Source organism: Pyrus communis, chromosome 11 (assembly GCF_041283825.1).
Source record: "Pyrus communis isolate YQ-2024b chromosome 11, ASM4128382v1, whole genome shotgun sequence".
Taxonomy (NCBI): domain Eukaryota; kingdom Viridiplantae; phylum Streptophyta; class Magnoliopsida; order Rosales; family Rosaceae; genus Pyrus; species Pyrus communis.
This window is the reverse complement of record NC_142575.1, coordinates 2,749,050-2,766,544: the sequence shown is the minus strand read 5'-3', so window position 1 is coordinate 2,766,544 and position 17,495 is coordinate 2,749,050. Positions and strand designations below refer to the sequence as shown.

Sequence of the window (17,495 nt, the reverse complement as noted above, 5' to 3'; positions counted from 1 at the left end):
ATCCGTGCATGGTTTTTGGGTGGCTTTCTGCTCTCCTCAGACAAAACCTAGTTAAGGTTGTTGCACGTGATGGTCACGTGTGCATTTCCCTACTAGTTTCTTCCAAGCTATGCGTTCATGTTGTCTGCAACCGTGTGGCCTTGTCGGCAAGGTTGTCCAATAATGTTACCGTTGCTAAATCATGCAATATATGGTTATGGAAGACTTCATGTACTTGTAAATTGATTAAAAAACCCACATAATTAATAGTTTGTTTAGTTTTAATGAATATATATGTGTGTGTGTGTGTGTGTGTATATATATATATGAGAGAAAATCGGTTAAGATGATTTGGATATGTGAATCGAACACCTATAGTTGCTTCAGTTAAGATAGAACTATGAGACAGAGACTCAGGGGAAGACTTTAAAAGAGACTATAAGAAAATATATAAAGTACTTGGAGTTAACAGAACACTAGGCGCAAAACCGAGCACAATAGTATACTAGGATTCATACAACCAATCTCATTAAGTGGAGTATACAAAGCTTGGTTGTTGTTGTTGTCGTCGTTGTCGTCTAAGCCTCATATTTACGATTTGTTATAATACTGTGAAATGCACTCAAATATTGAAATGCTCTCAAATATTGAAATGGTAACAACATTACTGATTTAATGCAGTAGATCTGCAATATTGACAACATATTGATACTTTATATATTACAACTATAGGGGAATCTTTGTTACCTATGTAATGGGACAACATCGACGACATATTAAGATGATATAGAAATGATATGTTTATTTTCTACACTAACAGTGTTTTTGAGATCTATTACGTACAATAATATTGTTATTTGGGAGCATTCCCCTATATATAATATTCTTGTCCAAAATCCCAGAAGCTCTAAAAAAAAAAAATTATACCACAAAATTGGGCACAAGTTTGTTTTAATTATTTACTTTTTAGGTTTATCTTGTTTTTACCCCCTTTATGGAAGAGAAAATATGTCAAACTGATCAGTTGGGGTAAGAAAGAGGGAACAATTAGGTTTGCTGTGTTTAGCTCTTATTTAAGACAGAGGAGCTAGCCTATGAGGATATATATTTGCATTAGACAAGCACTTCATAACATTTTGAGTAGTTAAGAGGCTGATGATTTATAAATGGTGAAATCTGCAAGATATGAAGTGCTTTTACAATCTTTCTTCTACTTCTTCACAGGATTCAATTTCGATAAGCGATATTAACTCTTTGAAGTTGCTAACCTTTGCAATGTGTGTCATCTAGTTTGAGGTTGTTAGGTAGAACTACTATATAATTAAGGCAGTGGTGTTCTAGAATTCATATAGCTGATCTCATTTAGTGGGACAAAATTTCATTATTGTGGTCGTATATTTGCTCAATGCAATCTCATTATCTTTGTAGCTTGCAATGGAAACAATTAAATTATGTAAATGAGGATGAAAAAATATATATGTATATATTATATTCATTTGTTTATGGAGGATATTACAATATTCTTTGTACTTCCCTAGCTCAGTTTAGCACTTATAAGTCCTTCAACTGATCCAATCACACCCACAACTGTCACAAGAAAGCAAGCTAAACTAAATGTCCTCAGAACAACCCATGTTTTTGTCCAAGCCCCAATTTTCTTCTGTACAAAGTACATTTCTACAGGGAAATATATGGCCAAAGGCCAAAAGTTCAAGGCCCCTAAAACTCCCAAAACCTGATTGAAGTAAGGAAATATCATCGCAATTGCGGTAGTTGACACAACGTAAACAGTACGGAAACACAGCCTGAAGGGATTCACTTGAAATCTCGGTAACAATGGGACTTTGATAGAGTAAAAGTTGTTCACAAATCCACTGCTCGGGTATTTCTTCCTAGACCATCTCTCAGCAACTGCAAATACTGGTTGACTGAAGATCTGCAACATGATACATGTGACATGTACTTACGTGACTACAAAAGATCAAAAATGGGGATTTGAACTTGAAAAATTCGATACATATTTGTAGTACGGTACCTGATATCCTCCCACCAAATGAAGAACAATACAAGCATTGGCAAAATCAATGAGCCAGTAGGGTTCGTAGAATCCAAATCCTGTCAAGAGGTTCCCTGGCGTGTCATCCCCAAAGGCGGCATATCCAAAGCATCCACAGCAGAGGTAGAAGAAGGTTGTGACAAATATGGCAATCTTTGAGGCCTTCTTCATTGTCTGATTTTCGGGTGGAGGGGACTTCAAAGTATCCTTTGATTTAACAGATATCACACAATCCAATGTTAATTAGCTTCTAAAATTATCAGAATTTTGCGTGGTTTTAATCAGATTTCTTCCCTTTTTTTTTTTTTTTTTTTTTTTTTTTGTGTGAAAAGATTAGAAATCCAACCTGAATTTCAAGAACAATAATAGAGTATGGGTAGGCAAAAGCAATGTCTCCAAGTGCTTGGAAGGCCAACCATAATTTATCAGCAACATTTGATGTTGGAACTCCTGTTAGGCTTCCTTGAATCTTCCCATTTTCTGAAATTAACAAACATATCTTCAAAATCGAAGTTCCAAGTTTTTATTTATGTCTTATTCTGGACAATGAGGCCGGAAGGTTTGGAAAAAAGAAGCTGGAAAAAATCGAAGTGAATACCTATTACTTTCGCAAAGCCGAGGCCAAGTCCAATGAAAGAGTAGGTAAAGGACATGATTGCTGCAATAACTGAAAGCCATTCCATGTTGTGGAAATCTGGTATTTGTGACATAACAATCTGGACAAGTCCAAATAGCAGCATATACAGACTAGTTCCATATTCACATGAAGCCTCATGCCCTTCTTTGTGGTAGCAGTTGGATCTCTGAATGGCTCTAAATTGACAAAATAGAATACAAAAGTTAATACATATCGTCTTTACGAAATTAATTTCAGTTGGAAAGAAGTGTAAGCATCAACATACTAGTACAAGCGAGGAAAATATGCACAAACATAACTCGTTACAAACTTATAATAAAAAAATAGACGTACGGGACCAAAACAAAACAGTTAAGTTGTATGTATAACATGGTTTAGTGACGATCCCTCCAGTACTATTATGATTAAATGTTTATAACTGGTTATTTTTGTGCATATTTAGATAGAATCTAAGTAAGGGTTAATCGTTTTCACTGATATAAAAGAGAGTCATTTCATTGCAAAATGTACTATTGTTGTTCTTATGGCAGGGGCTGAATCTGAAACAAAACGAAAAGGAAAATACTATGATAAATAGCACTATGCCAAACTTGAATTGATGCAACTAACTATGCCCCAAATGGCAACAGTTTCATTTTCCATTTCTATCCCTCTAGCTAATTAACACTTGACTTTCATATATGTAGCTTTGTGAGCACTACTTGTCTCCTTACAGTTAAGAATCAATCTCTGTTCTTACCTGTAAATCGTAGACTAACACATGTACTAGATTGACTTGTTAAAAACACATAAACAAAAGTTTATACGACATGTCAAACTGTGATTTGGTTGTAAAATGAAATATAGCTTTACTATGTTAAGGGTAAAAGACCATTATAGCCATAGCAAGGAGCTCATATACTTTGTGAAATGGTTGATATGTGTTATTTGAATCTTCTCAATAATTGGAGGAACGAGCTATCATCAATCATGTCATGTTCATCTTCTACCCATTTTTTAACTTTCGTCCTCACTTTATTTTGGATTTGAATTCTAGTACATGAATTTAGTAGGTGTGTGGCCGGTCCCCTTCTGAAATAAATAAATTGCTTGAAAACAGAAGTAGAATGTCTTGCTCGATTGAAAACACTCCCAACTAATTTTCACCTAAAAACTATGGTGCGTAGTTTACAAGTAAGTTGTTCTCTCAAATAAACAAACTGAATATTTTTACTCATCATCTTTTATTGGTATTACACTTGTTTGTACCATACTTGACCAATCCCGAAACTACTAAGCACCGGTCAACAGCATACCGTCAAGGACCCACAAGACTTTTCCTCCAACTAGGAGGCCAATCACAACGCGACACGTGTCGGTATCAGAGGCCAATCACAGCGCAACACGTGTTGATATCAGAGGCCAATCACAACACGACACGTGTCAATGTCACAACAAAACTAGAAACTCTCTTCTATAAAAGGGGATCATTCTCCCACAATAATCCCTAATGTCATTTGTACTAAACTATTCACTAGAACTCACTAAAAGAGAGCTTAAACCTATGTATTTGTGTAAACCCTTCACAACTAATGAGAACTCCTCTACTCCGTGGACGTAGCCAATCTGGGTGAACCACGTACATCTTGTCTTATTTGCTTCCCTGTCTCTATTCATTTACATACTTATCCACACTAATGACCAGAGCAACCTAGCGAAGGTCACAAACTTGACACTTCCTGTTGTACCAAAGTCCTCGCCGATTTTGTGCATCAACATTTGGCGTCGTCTGTGGGAATCGCACTTATTCCTACTCTCTCCAGCTTTGTCAAGCTGGTTTCCACCATTCGTACACATTCTTTTGACCAGGCACCCCTCTCCAACATAGGAAGTGAAGGGAGCCACAACACGCAGAACGACACCCCCCTCGCACTTAGTGCGAAGGAACGAAAGAAGTTTGCTCTTCAGGCTAAAGTCGATGAGCTAGAGGCTCAGAACAACAAGATAGTGATAAAGAATGAGATCCTCCAGGAGCAGTATGAGAAGCTCTTCAGGATGCTCCATGAAGCTAGGCATACTCAAACACATGAACTCATCGTCCCTAAGGAAGTCAACCACCACCTGGGTGTCCCCCAACACGAGGGATCACCTGTCTTCAACATGGATATCCCTAATGGGGAGCGAGTTACTCATCAAGGTGTTGATCAACATGAGACCTCTCTCGACCCAGGTGCTTCGACCCGAAGTAGGAGAAGTGGAGGAAGACACCTTGCAGAAAGAGTAGAAGGATCAAAAGCCGTTTATCGCGATTGTCGAGACTTCCTGAGGCAACGTCGAGAGAACCCCATCCACATAAGCTCGAAGGTCAATAACCCAAGGGTTTCTGAAAGATTCAGTCATCTCTCATGCCCTAAGCCAACTGCCAATCTAGGGAATGAGCGACATGTCCTAAAGGAACGTGAAGGTACAGAGGACTCGGGGGCGTTTCGACAGGCTCGCCCTGGAAGTCAGTATGGTGAGTCCAAAGAAAAATCTAATGCCCTTGATCAAGCTTTCCTACTTCCAAGAGGAGATGGAGACTTACAGAAGAAGGATCCAGCAGTACCCGACTCCACTCAGGACCCCCTTGTCCTACAACTCTTTGAGGAAGTAAACAAGTTGAAGGCCGAACGTCAGGCCGAAATACCTGACTGGAACCAACTTAGGCATGGCCCTCTTACAAGGAGGATCCTCGACACCCTCTCCAAGCAAAGACAAAGCAGAAGCTTGGCTTACAGCTCTACACTGGAAGGGAGGACCCGATTGAACACCTTAACCTCTTTGAGTCCATCATGGCATATCGGATGCACACCGACGAAGAACGATGTCTTCTCTTCCCCTATACCTTCTCTGGCGGAGATCTGAATTGGTATTGTCGTCTTCAACCTGAGACAGTAAACTCATTTGAGGAACTGAGGAAACTATTTATCTCTTAACACATCTTCCAGACAGATCGCTTGCATTCCGTAGATAACTTGTACACTATTCGCCAGAAGCCGGACGAGCCACTACGAAAGTATGCCGGCCGCTTCAGCCATAAGTATTCTCGCTGCGCTGAGGCAGATGACAAGACCGCCCTCAAAGCCTTCACGGCAGGCCTACGTGATTGTTTCTTCAAGTACATGATCAATGCCAACACTTGAAAGACTTACTCTGGGGTGATGGCACATGTTTACAACCACACCTCGGCCGAAGCAAGAACATACCAAGGGAACCCCCATATGGTTAACCCCTATCAACAAGTGGGAAGTGGAAGTCAAGTTCTACCAAGTGAGGATATCTTGGCCATTCAGACACCCATTGCATCATCTCCTGCCTCATTTAGCTACTCGCTAAGTCACCAAACGTATTTGTCTCTTGGTAAGAGGAAGAATTTTTACTCTCAGGCAGTTTATTACAACAAGAGGGATAAAAGTTCGTATCAAGACAACCAGGGGTGACCATACCGTTGACTATTATGACTATGGGGCCAAGCCTCATTTTTTCAAAGTGGAGGACTGGGTACTGAAGGAAATGCTATTATAAGAAGGCATACACATTACAAATGTTTTGACTCTCAACCACTTGAGATCTTTTGTCACACAAGCCATTCAAACAACTTATTCTGAGTCTTTTGCATTCCTAGCACTAGAACACTTGGTCTACGCTGACCTACCCCTATACTCCAACTCAGAGCTTCAACATGCATACTTTGACACAAAGTATGTGATACTAAGTGTTACAACCAATATGGTTCACATATCGAAAGTATGGATCTCTTCATGCATAGCAAAACATTCATAAGCATCACTCATGTCAATAAACATGAACATCATACATTCCAACACATTCATACATAAACATTATACATTCCAACACATCCATACATAAGCCAACTGTGCTTCAAAAGGGTTCAACATACTTTGTGTTATTCGACACTTGCTACAATGTGCCTCGACACCTCGCCCTTATTCTCACCAACCAAGTGATGAAATGTGAAGAAAGAACTCATCTTTATGTCACCAACGAGGTGATGAAATGTACAACCTGTACTCTCCTTCATGCCACCAACCAGGTGAAGAAGGAACTTATTTTCATGCCACCAAACAGGTGATGAAATGTACAACTTGTACTCTTCTTCATGCCACCAACCAGGTGATGAAATGTACAACCCGTACTCTAACATCATTTGGCAACTTGCCACTCATGCCACCAACCAAGTGAAGAAAGAACTCATCTTCGTGCCACCAACTAGGTGGTGAAATGTGATGAAAGGTGACAAAGGAACTCGCATTCGTACCACTAACCAAGTGATGAAAGTAACTCACCATTCATTCCACCAACCAGAAGACGAGTGGTACAACTTGTACATGTGAACTCCTAGCATTCATAAATAATCAAAAACCCTCAAGCTTTACAACTCAACTAGGGAAGCACTTATGCCTAACAAGAGTTATAGTCACCAACAAAGTCTTATTGCAAGCCAACAACGGTTTCAGTGCATGGTATACGAAGATCAAGCTCTTCAGCCTTCTTACATCTGCTTCAGACATTTCTCCTCTGTAACAATGCAAACACTACAGCTCGTAGAAAGCTTCACACACTCTTGATCAAGACTTTTCGAAGCAAATTCAATTTATATGGTTCATCCAAACATTCGACTACTACAAGGTGTGGCTTGCATCACAATCTCTTGCTCAACAGTGTGGAAGCAAAATTTGTATATGTTGTCTCTCCCACATTTTCAAATTTCTAATTTTTCCAAAAAAAAAAAAAAAAAAAGAAAAAAAAAAAGAGGAAATTGGGAAATTCAACAACTTCAACAAATGGAGGGTAACTACAATTCTCAAAAACTTCACACACTCTTGATCAAGATAGTGTGAAGCAAAATCAATTCATGGTGCTCAACAAAGCTTCACCCATAAAGTTTCAACACAAAAGCTTCACCATAAGAGTTTTAACAAATGGAGGGCAACAACAAATGTCAAAAGCCTCACACACTCTTGATCAAGATAGTGTGAAGCAAAATCAATTCATGGTGCCCAACAAAGCTTCAACCTCAAAGCTTCACCCACAAAGTTTCAACACAAAAGCTTCACCACAAGAGCTTCAACAAATGGACGGCAACAACAAATGTCAAAAGCCTCACACACTCTTGATCAAGAAGATGTGAAGCAAAATCAATTTATGGTGCCAACAAAAGCTTCAACAAGTGAAGGGCAACAACAATTCTCAAAAACTTCACACACTCTTGATCAAGATAGTGTGAAGCAAAATCAATTTATGGTGCCCAACAAAGCTTCAACACAAAAGTTTCATCTACAAAGTTTCAACATAAGAGCTTCACCTACAAAGCTTCAATACAAAAGTTTCACCACAAGAGCTTCAACAAATGGAGGGCAACAACAAATGTCAAAAGCCTCACACACTCTTGATCAAGATAGTGTGAATCAAAATCAATTTATGGTGCCAACAAAAGCTTCAACAAGTGAAGGGCAACAACAATTCTCAAAAGCTTGACACACTCTTGATCAAGATAGTGTGAGGCAAAATCAATTTATGGTGCCCAACAAAGCTTCAACACAAAAGCTTCACCTACAAAGTTTCAACATCAAATAAAGTTTTAACAACAAAGCTTCATCAATGGAGAGCAACTACAATTCTCAAAAGCTTCACACACTCTTGATCAAGATAGTGTGAAGCAAAATCAATTTATGGTGCCCAACAAAGCTTCAACACAAAAGTTTCATCTACAAAGTTTCAACATAAGAGCTTCACCTACAAAGCTTCAATACAAAAGCTTCACCACAAGAGCTTCAACAAATGGAGGGCAACAACAAATGTCAAAAGCCTCACACACTCTTGATCAAGATAGTGTGAAGCAAAATCAATTTATGGTGCCAACAAAAGCTTCAACAAGTGAAGGGCAACAACAATTCTCAAAAGCTTGACACATTCTTGATCAAGATAGTGTGAAGCAAAATCAATTTATGGTGCCCAACAAAGCTTCAACACAAAAGCTTCACCTACAAAGTTTCAACATCAAACAAAGTTTTAACAACAAAGCTTCATCAATGGAGAGCAACTACAATTCTCAAAAGCTTCACACACTCTTGATCAAGATAGTGTGAAGCAAAATCAATTTATGGTGCCCAACAAAGCTTCAACACAAAAGCTTCACCTACAAATTTTCAACATCAAACAAAGTTTTAACAACAAAGCTTCATCAATGGAGAGCAACTACAATTCTCAAAAGCTTCACACACTCTTGATCAAGATAGTGTGAAGCAAAATCAATTTATGGTGCCCAACAAAGCTTCAACACAAAAGTTTCATCTACAAAGTTTCAACATAAGAGCTTCACCTACAAAGCTTCAATACAAAAGATTCACCACAAGAGCTTCAACAAATGGAGGGCAACAACAAATGTCAAAAGCCTCACACACTCTTGATCAAGATAGTGTGAAGCAAAATCAATTTATGGTGCCAACAAAAGCTTCAACAAGTGAAGGGCAACAACAATTCTCAAAAGCTTGACACATTCTTGATCAAGATAGTGTGAAGCAAAATCAATTTATGGTGCCCAACAAAGCTTCAACACAAAAGCTTCACCTACAAAGTTTCAACATCAAACAAAGTTTTAACAACAAAGCTTCATCAATGGAGAGCAACTACAATTCTCAAAAGCTTCACACACTCTTGATCAAGATAGTGTGAAGCAAAATCAATTTATGGTGCCCAACAAAGCTTCAACACAAAAGCTTCACCTACAAAATTTCAACATCAAACAAAGTTTTAACAACAAAGCTTCATCAATGGAGAGCAACTACAATTCTCAAAAGCTTCACACACTTTTGATCAAGATAGTGTGAAGCAAAATCAATTTATGGTGCCCAACAAAGCTTCAACACAAAAGCTTCACCTACAAAGTTTCAACATCAAACAAAGTTTTAACAACAAAGCTTCATCAATGGAGAGCAACTACAATTCTCAAAAGCTTCACACACTCTTGATCAAGATAGTGTGAAGCAAAATCAATTTATGGTGCCCAACAAAGCTTCAACACAAAAGCTCCACCTACAAAGTTTCAACACAAGAGCTTCACCTACAAAGCTTCAATACAAAAGCTTCACCTACAAAGCTTCAACACAAAAGCTTCACCTACAAAGCTTCAACACAAAAGCTTCACCTACAAAGTCTCAACACAAAAGCTTCACCTACAAAGCTTCATTAATGGAGAGCAACTACAATTCTCAAAAGCTTCACACACTCTTGATCAAGATAGTGTGAAGCAAAATCAAGTTATGGTGCCCAACAAAGCTTCAATACAAAAGCTTTAACACAAAAGCTTAACCTACAAAGCTTCAACACAAAAGCTTCACCTACAAAGCCTCAACACAAAAGCTTCACCTACAAAGCTTCAACACAAAACCTTCAACACCAAAGCTTCAACACAAAAGCTTCAACACCAAAGCTTCACCCACAAAGCTTCAATACAAAAGCTTCACCCATTAAAAAATAAAATAAAAAAATGAGCCTAAGCCTCCCCTTCTTTGGGCCTAACAACTTTCATACCAAATATATATGAAGGAGGAATTTTGGGCAACCACTTAGAAAGGAAAATGGTGAAGTTTTGTTTGGAAAATTGCCTACTAGATACCTCCCTCGTCAACTCTCTCGACCGGAGACTTGGAGGACTCCTACCATATACCACTACACCTTGGTACTCATAAATTTCGCCACTACTCAATGCCTTGGATTTTTCAAGTCCCCAACCGAGAAGTTTTCCTCACTCAAGAAATTAAGGGAGCATTACTTCAACTTACAGGGTCCACCCACGAAGTTTCAACATGCAAACTTCAACAAAATAAAAAATCCAGGCTCGGCATCATTGCTCTAATTTAAGAGATCGAGAAGCCTCAACAACCATTTGCCAACACCGTTGTCGAATAACAAAGCTTCGCCATACCACATCAACTACTTTGTCAAACAGCAAAAGTATCACATATCATCAGGATCGAACATACTCCAGGTTTGACGGACTTGTTTTGACCCTCAAATTCTGGAGTCGACTTGCTCCTTTGGAGGAAACCAGAAAACCTTCCAGCCTAGTTGAAGAATACACCTGTGGAAAGTTAAGTACAACAAAGCACGTGCCTATTCGTCCGTCTTCTCCAAAAACAAGAATACCTCATATCATCTCTTCTCCCTGTTTCTTCTCTTTATCCTTATTGCTGAATGAGAGACAGGGAGAATGAGTACAATCAGCCGGAACCCAAGATCAACTTACCGATCTGAGATTGATTGCTTGGAACCCTGATTGCTTACCTTGCCTGTCACCTCCTTTGGCAGATCTCCTCGCTTAGAGACTTGGATGACTCCTACTATATGGTTTGTATCGCACTTGACCAAACCCGAAACTACAAGTAAGCTTCAAATGAAAATGATACATTACCTTGTGCGTCAACGCCAACCAAAGATACCACTCATGGATGAAGGAAAAGTACTTCCAAGAGAAGATGCCACATCTACTTACAGGACAAAGAAGGCAAGTGAAGGCGACACCACACTTCGGTACTTGGAAGTTTTGTGATTACTCAATGGCTTGAATCTTGCAAGTCCCCAACCGAGGAGCTTCCCTCAGTCGGGAACTTAGGGGAGCACTGTTTGTACCATACTTGACCAATCCCGAAACTACTAAGCACCGATGAACAGCATACCGTCAAGGACCCACAAGACTTTTCCTCCAACTAGGAGGCCAATCACAACGCGACACGTGTCGGTATCAGAGGCCAATCACAGCACAACACGTGTCGATATTAGAGGCCAATAACAACACGACACGTGTCAATGTCACAACAAAACTAGAAACTCTCTTCTATAAAAGGGGATCATTCTCCAACAATAATCCCTAATGTCATTTGTACTAAACTATTTACTAGAACTCACTAAAAGAGAGTTTGAACCTATGTATTTGTGTAAACCCTTCACAACTAATGAGAACTCCTCTACTCTGTGGACGTAGCCAATCTGGGTGAACCACGTACATCTTGTGTTATTTGTTTCCCTGTCTTTATTCATTTACATACTTATCCACACTAATGACCAGAGCAACCTAGCGAAGGTCACAAACTTGACACTTTCTGTTGTACCAAAGTCCTCGCCGATTTTGTGCATCAACAACACTCATTATCATATTTATCACCGTTCAATGAAGTTAAATTGATAAATCAAAAACTAAAATAAGTAAATAAATAGAACTTTGAACCATATCCCGATATCCCATGTGCCAAAGTACAGTTTATTGTACTAATTCTCAGTGATACCAATTTTTAAGTGCCGCTATAGTTGCATAGACATGTTAGTATGTCACAAGGACAACTCCCTAGTGGTCATTGCAATTTGCAACTCTCTTTTGTTCTACCATCAAAAGGCCACCTTACAATTTTAAGGCGGCTCAAACTAGCAATCACTATTCGTTAATGAGTCCTGATCATAGACAAAGCCAGAAACATTTTTTAGTGGACCACTAAAAATTCCCTCCTAATACTATTTAGGCCAATTTAGGCGTCAAATCTGCTTAGGCGTCCACTTAAACTCACCTAGGCACCCGTTTAGTTCGTGATTCAAACTTAGACAGAGAATAGATAACTTTTATTTTGCATTTTATTTTTTTCAATAAATTGTAATAGACTTATTGAATACTTAAATGAACATACATTATATGCTTGTTCCCCATATTTTTATTATGTTCTAATACTTTATAATCTATATATCATTCTATTTTGCAAGTTATGCATCTCAATCCAATTATGTATTTTTAAGTATAAACAAAGACTTATTTATACGATAAAATAAATTTATATAAATATGCCTTGGCGCTAGGCCTCTGTCCGCCGCAGGACTAGTGCCTAACATCTTTAAGAACCTTGGTGGAAGCAACTTTGAATGATGAAATTAAATTAAACTTTGAAATAATTTCAGGTAATTGGTGTTTAGAACAGTAAAATGTGAACAATTAGCTAATGGAAGAATTACATGGCTCAAAAGGATGAGAAAGTAGGAAAAGTACGGAACATGAGAGGGTATTTTGAATTGAGTGTTTGGACTGAGACTATTTCTGAACATATAGGTAATTTATAGTTTTAGTTGGAACATTTTTTTTATAGCAAAAAGAGTTCTGAGTGGGGAAAGCTGCTCCCAGTGAATATATACTGCCTTCGTCCATGGTCCTGATTTACTAAAAAAAAATTCAAAGCTTCCAGTACGCACTAGTGTGTAAGTATACCGGAGCATATTACAAAAATAAATCTCGCAGGAACCTAAGAAGATAAAAGAACACATAAAATTAGAGCTCCAACATTCTAGTATGTTTTTTCATAGAATTAGAGCTTCAACATTCTAGTATGTTTTTATTTGATTCCTCATCACTTATTAGCTGCCATAACTCACACCCGAGGAGTGAGTGGAACAGTCACACACTCGTGGGCAAGTGACTTTGTTAGTGTAAGTCTATCCACTATTAATCAATGATCAAGAGTTACCCGTTCGTGTACCATCTGTTTTTAGCAAAATTTAACACACACGTCTTTCAATTCATGCCGATGACTTCCAATATTGATTAACGAGTAGGCACCACTGCATCAATAGTTAAAAGTCAGCCGCGCTTGGACAACTAATTAATTATACATAGCAAAGCTCTAACCACACAGACAATGAGCTTGTAGTTTTCTTAAGGCAGGAGCATCTCCCTCCTTTTTCTCACGTCAAGTTGATATATGTTTGCATCAACTTTATTATGTCAATAGGCATCTCTTGCTTTGTCACTTTGTGCATATTTCATCACTTTATCCTTTCATGTCTCGAGCCGTAGACCTTTAATCAGTGAGAAAAACTTGGGTGAAAGTGCACAATCACGTTAATGATGTGACTCATAAAAGTATAAGACTATTTCGTATTTTGGTATTGTTCAACCTCATACAATCTTACACGAAATGATAATTGTCATAATCAAATAACCATACCAAATATCTTCTTGTAGTTGGTAACGTTAGGATTTCACTTGGCACAGAACATCAAACTCAAGAACTGGAGTTGTATGGGCCATTTTCAATTGGATTACGGTCCAGTATGCCAAGCAACTGGACTCAAATTTCTTCTATAAAAAAATTGGGATCATAAACCCAAGTGACTCGTTTAAATGATACACATTTTTAAGACTCTCGTACTCATATTTAATCCTACCTGACGGTTAAATATAAGCGCAATGTCTAAGAAACTAAAAGAATATATGAAAATCATCTTCCTTGATTTTCACCCAAATTTAGGAGAGAAATTTTGTTGACTGTAGCATGAGGTCTCTCTCAACCGGATCGATCCATGGGTATGAGTGAGAGAAAAGGAAATACAAAGCAGCTTTTTTTGTGTGTGTAACGGCAAAGTCATGTGATCCGACATGAAAGACGTTAGGATTTTTCCAAACTCAGGACTTAAACTAAGCATGCAAACAATCATCCCATCAAATCACGTTGGATTTGCAAGGACAAGTGCAACAAGAAACAAAGAACAAAGAAGCAATAGGCAGATTAAGGTTCGACAAGGACTTACTTGACGCTGCCAGCAGCTGTAATAACGTAGGCAATCCCGGTGCCATACAGGCTCTCCTGTACAAATATTGCACACACTGTCTGACTCTTCTCTCCTAAAATTCAATCATACACAAGTCAAAATTACTTATGTGTATACAATTTACACATAAATTATGCTAGACTAAGTTAAGTCGCCAACGTGAAATCAGGAGACTTTGAGATGTCATTCACAGTTGTCTACTCATGCGTGCACGACTGAGCGTAACATACAGTCATTCATGTATTACTAGCTCCACTTTTTCAACAAAGTTTGCACGCATTTAGAAAATTACGACTTTTACACTCTCAGTTTGTCCATATGTGCTCCTTCCATTTATTTCTATATTTTGGTAATTGAAATTTAAGGAAACAAAAGGAAGAACGAAAGCAAACACGGAGAAAAGTGCAAATAGACAGAACGAGAGTAAAAAAATCACACCCCCTTGAATGCACGTCACATACTCTACATCTACATCTCACAAGGTCTAAAATATTTTAATCAAAATTGCCAATGGGATGCTACAAAGATCATAAAAATAAGTTAGAGAGTATATTTATATGGTTACTGGGTTAGAAATGCTAACCTAGGTAGACCTTGACAGCTTCTAAGTAGGATCCGACCCTCGTCGGGCTATCGGATTCGGGGTACCGGTAGCAGTCGGAGAGGAGGTTGGTGGAAAGAATGGTGACTGAAGCAAATACAAGCATAAGCAATGGACCTCCAATCCACCCTAGCTGAGCCACACTCCATGCAAGGGATAATACTCCTGCTCCTATCACGCCTGTTATTATATGTGCTACTGCAGTCGGTAGAGTTCCTGTACATTAAAAAGTTCATGTCAAGATTAGCCTCAAAAGTTTTTTTTTTTTTTTTTTTTTTTTTGAACGTTGACGGCACGAGGAAAACTTGTTGAAGAAGCAAAAAGAAATACCTAGGTCGGAGGGACAATAACCAAAAACCCTAAGAAAAGAGCTAAAAACGAACCGAGGTAAGAAAAATGCAAACTATAGAAAAATCAAATTGAACCAAAAACTAGCAAAAGCGAGAATTCAGCAATTGTGACTAGTTCCATGAAAAAACTTTGTCTGATCAAGTGTATGGAGAGAGAGACTTACATAAACTCTCGAAATTCTATTGGGGTAAACTGCTCTTTGATCTCCTGAATTATTACCATAGTTAAAATTAACCCCCTAAATCACCATAAGATTCGATGAAATTTCATCTACTTTGCAGTCAACTACTAGCACGACATTTCTCTCAAAAGTGAATCATGTGTTGGACCAGCATGTGCTGGTATTTGACACCAAAATATATGAAATTTCATCGAATCTGACAGTATTAATTGGTTAATTTCAAATAGTTCAGAAAACTAATTCACCAAAAAAATTATGCAGGGATTAATTTCAACTAAAATAATTGTTGAGGAGGTCAAACGGCAGTTTAGTAATAATACAAATTAATGGGGGTAGTTGAGGGAGGAACTAGGACCACGGGATTGTTTGCAGATTCTCCACAACTGCCAATCAAACCTACCCAAAAACCGCTACACTACCAAAATAATTAGAACCACCTAAAGTTATCATGCGAAAGCTCTACAAGCTCTCAAACATGGCCCCTCTGAGTCCTCTGGTTACAAATTTCCTTTTTCCAATCAACACTGTCGGCCATGAAATCTCTAACTCATGACCTCCTCCAACAAAACAACGATTGAGTGTTGCTAAACCAAACGGTCACGTGCCACTCGTCAAACAAATTTAATAACTCCCTTGGTTCTAACGGATTTTCTTGCAGCAAAATCTGACTACATATGCATACAACTCAACAAAATTTGTAAGAAACAATGGGATGAGTTGAGATTACCAGTTCTTTTGAGAGGTTGGTTGCGTTCATTTGATGAAGAACTTATGAGCAGCGGTAACTGCTGATCTTCTGCTGCTTCACCAACACCCATGTCTTCACCCCCCCCCCCCCCCCCCCACCAAATTTGATAGATGAAAAAACTTGTCAAAAATATGGAGGTACAAATAAACAGGTTGGCACCCGAAAACAAAGTTCACATTTGGTATGTCATAGAAAACTTCGGCAGATCTATGTCATCTTTGCTGCAGAGATATTACTCAAAAGTCAAAAAGCAACTAGTAGAACTGTTTTTTTATGGTGAGGTGGGAAGTTTACAGTTTGGTACAATTAAACAAGTCGTTGGCTTACAATTCGTCCAATAAATTCCCCCAAACTCTTTTCTTTCCTTCCACACTAATTCATCTCTAGACCTATAAACGAGTCATATTCGAATCCAATCAGTCTTGATTCATATCCGGATTCATTTATAATCTGATTGACAAATTTGAATCTTATTCTGATTCGGATCATTGAATTTGACTAGTCAATCTATATCCAATTACCATCTGATCAAATCGGATTCTTATCGGATTTAATTTAAGACTTAGAAAAGATTAAAATATCATTAGTGGCCTCATCTTTTTGTTATATTTTTTTTTACTTTTAATTTAAATTTTCATGTTGAATAATAAGAAAATATGATATAAGTGCTAAATTTTTTTCTTGATCCCTGTGGTGAGACACTACTTTTAAATCGACCCCTGTGGTGAAAAAAAAATGTTAATCTTAACCTTGTGGTGAAGTTCGTTATCAATCGTAGTCCAAATTGAAATTTCTGTCAAAATCTCATCCACATATAGGGGTAAAAAGGTCATTCCATTATTTTTTTTTTCTTTTCTTTTTTGGTATTCCACTTTTTTATAATCAACAAAAAAAAAAGTAAAAAAAAAAAAAAAAAATGAAATCCCTCTCCAATCCCTACCCTTGTTAGCCATAGCCACACCGACCACCCACCACCTTCCCTCCTTTCTCTCTCATAACCCTAGTCATCGCGTCCACCACGGTTATTCTTAAAATGAAACTTAATTCAATGTTTGCATAATAACTTATATTCTAACCTAAATGCAATGAGGTACTTTGTGATTTTTTAAATCTTGAATTTGGACTCTTGACTCTCTTGAAATGAGAAAATCTAATAATATGTCCATATGGCACTTTATGATTGGTTGATAGAATCAATAAAAAAAGAAAATAACAATTTTGCCCCTACAAATGATAGAAGAATGAGGAAAAATCCAATTAGGATCATGATTGATAATGAATTTCACCACAGGATTACAATTAGTAGTTTTTTCACCA

At 38.0% G+C, this 17,495-nt stretch overlaps 1 protein-coding gene across 2 annotated transcripts; it reads right to left on the bottom strand.

Moving 5' to 3' along the window:
• Positions 1–1,437: 1,437 nt before the first annotated feature.
• On the bottom strand, positions 1,438–16,420 carry LOC137743292 (putative amino acid permease 7). 2 transcript variants are annotated; one of them, XM_088680580.1, is made up of 9 exons: positions 16,158–16,420; positions 15,413–15,456; positions 15,229–15,269; positions 14,881–15,114; positions 14,277–14,370; positions 2,634–2,848; positions 2,382–2,515; positions 2,015–2,242; positions 1,438–1,915 (listed from the first exon to the last, which is right to left on the bottom strand). In XM_088680580.1, the coding sequence occupies exons 1-9, from the start codon at positions 16,185–16,187 to the stop codon at positions 1,514–1,516; spliced, it is 1,422 nt and encodes a 473-aa protein (XP_088536706.1). In that variant the 5' UTR covers positions 16,188–16,420; the 3' UTR covers positions 1,438–1,513. The 2 variants fall into 2 exon arrangements, with proteins under 2 accessions (XP_088536706.1, XP_068339260.2); XM_068483159.2 differs by lacking the exons at positions 15,229–15,269; positions 15,413–15,456 and having other exon boundaries at positions 16,158–16,415.
• Positions 16,421–17,495: the final 1,075 nt, after the last annotated feature.

What these genes read in the sequence shown, in the direction of transcription:
- LOC137743292 (XM_088680580.1), bottom strand. Translation starts at nt 16,187, where the DNA reads ATGAACGCAACCAACCTCTCAAAAGAACTG. An exon ending in CGGCTTTGCGAAAGTAATAG is followed by an intron (nt 2,516 to 2,633) that starts GTATTCACTTCG and finishes TGTTAATTTCAG; the next exon opens with AAAATGGGAAGATTCAAGGA. An exon ending in TTATTGTTCTTGAAATTCAG is followed by an intron (nt 2,243 to 2,381) that starts GTTGGATTTCTA and finishes GTTAAATCAAAG; the next exon opens with GATACTTTGAAGTCCCCTCC.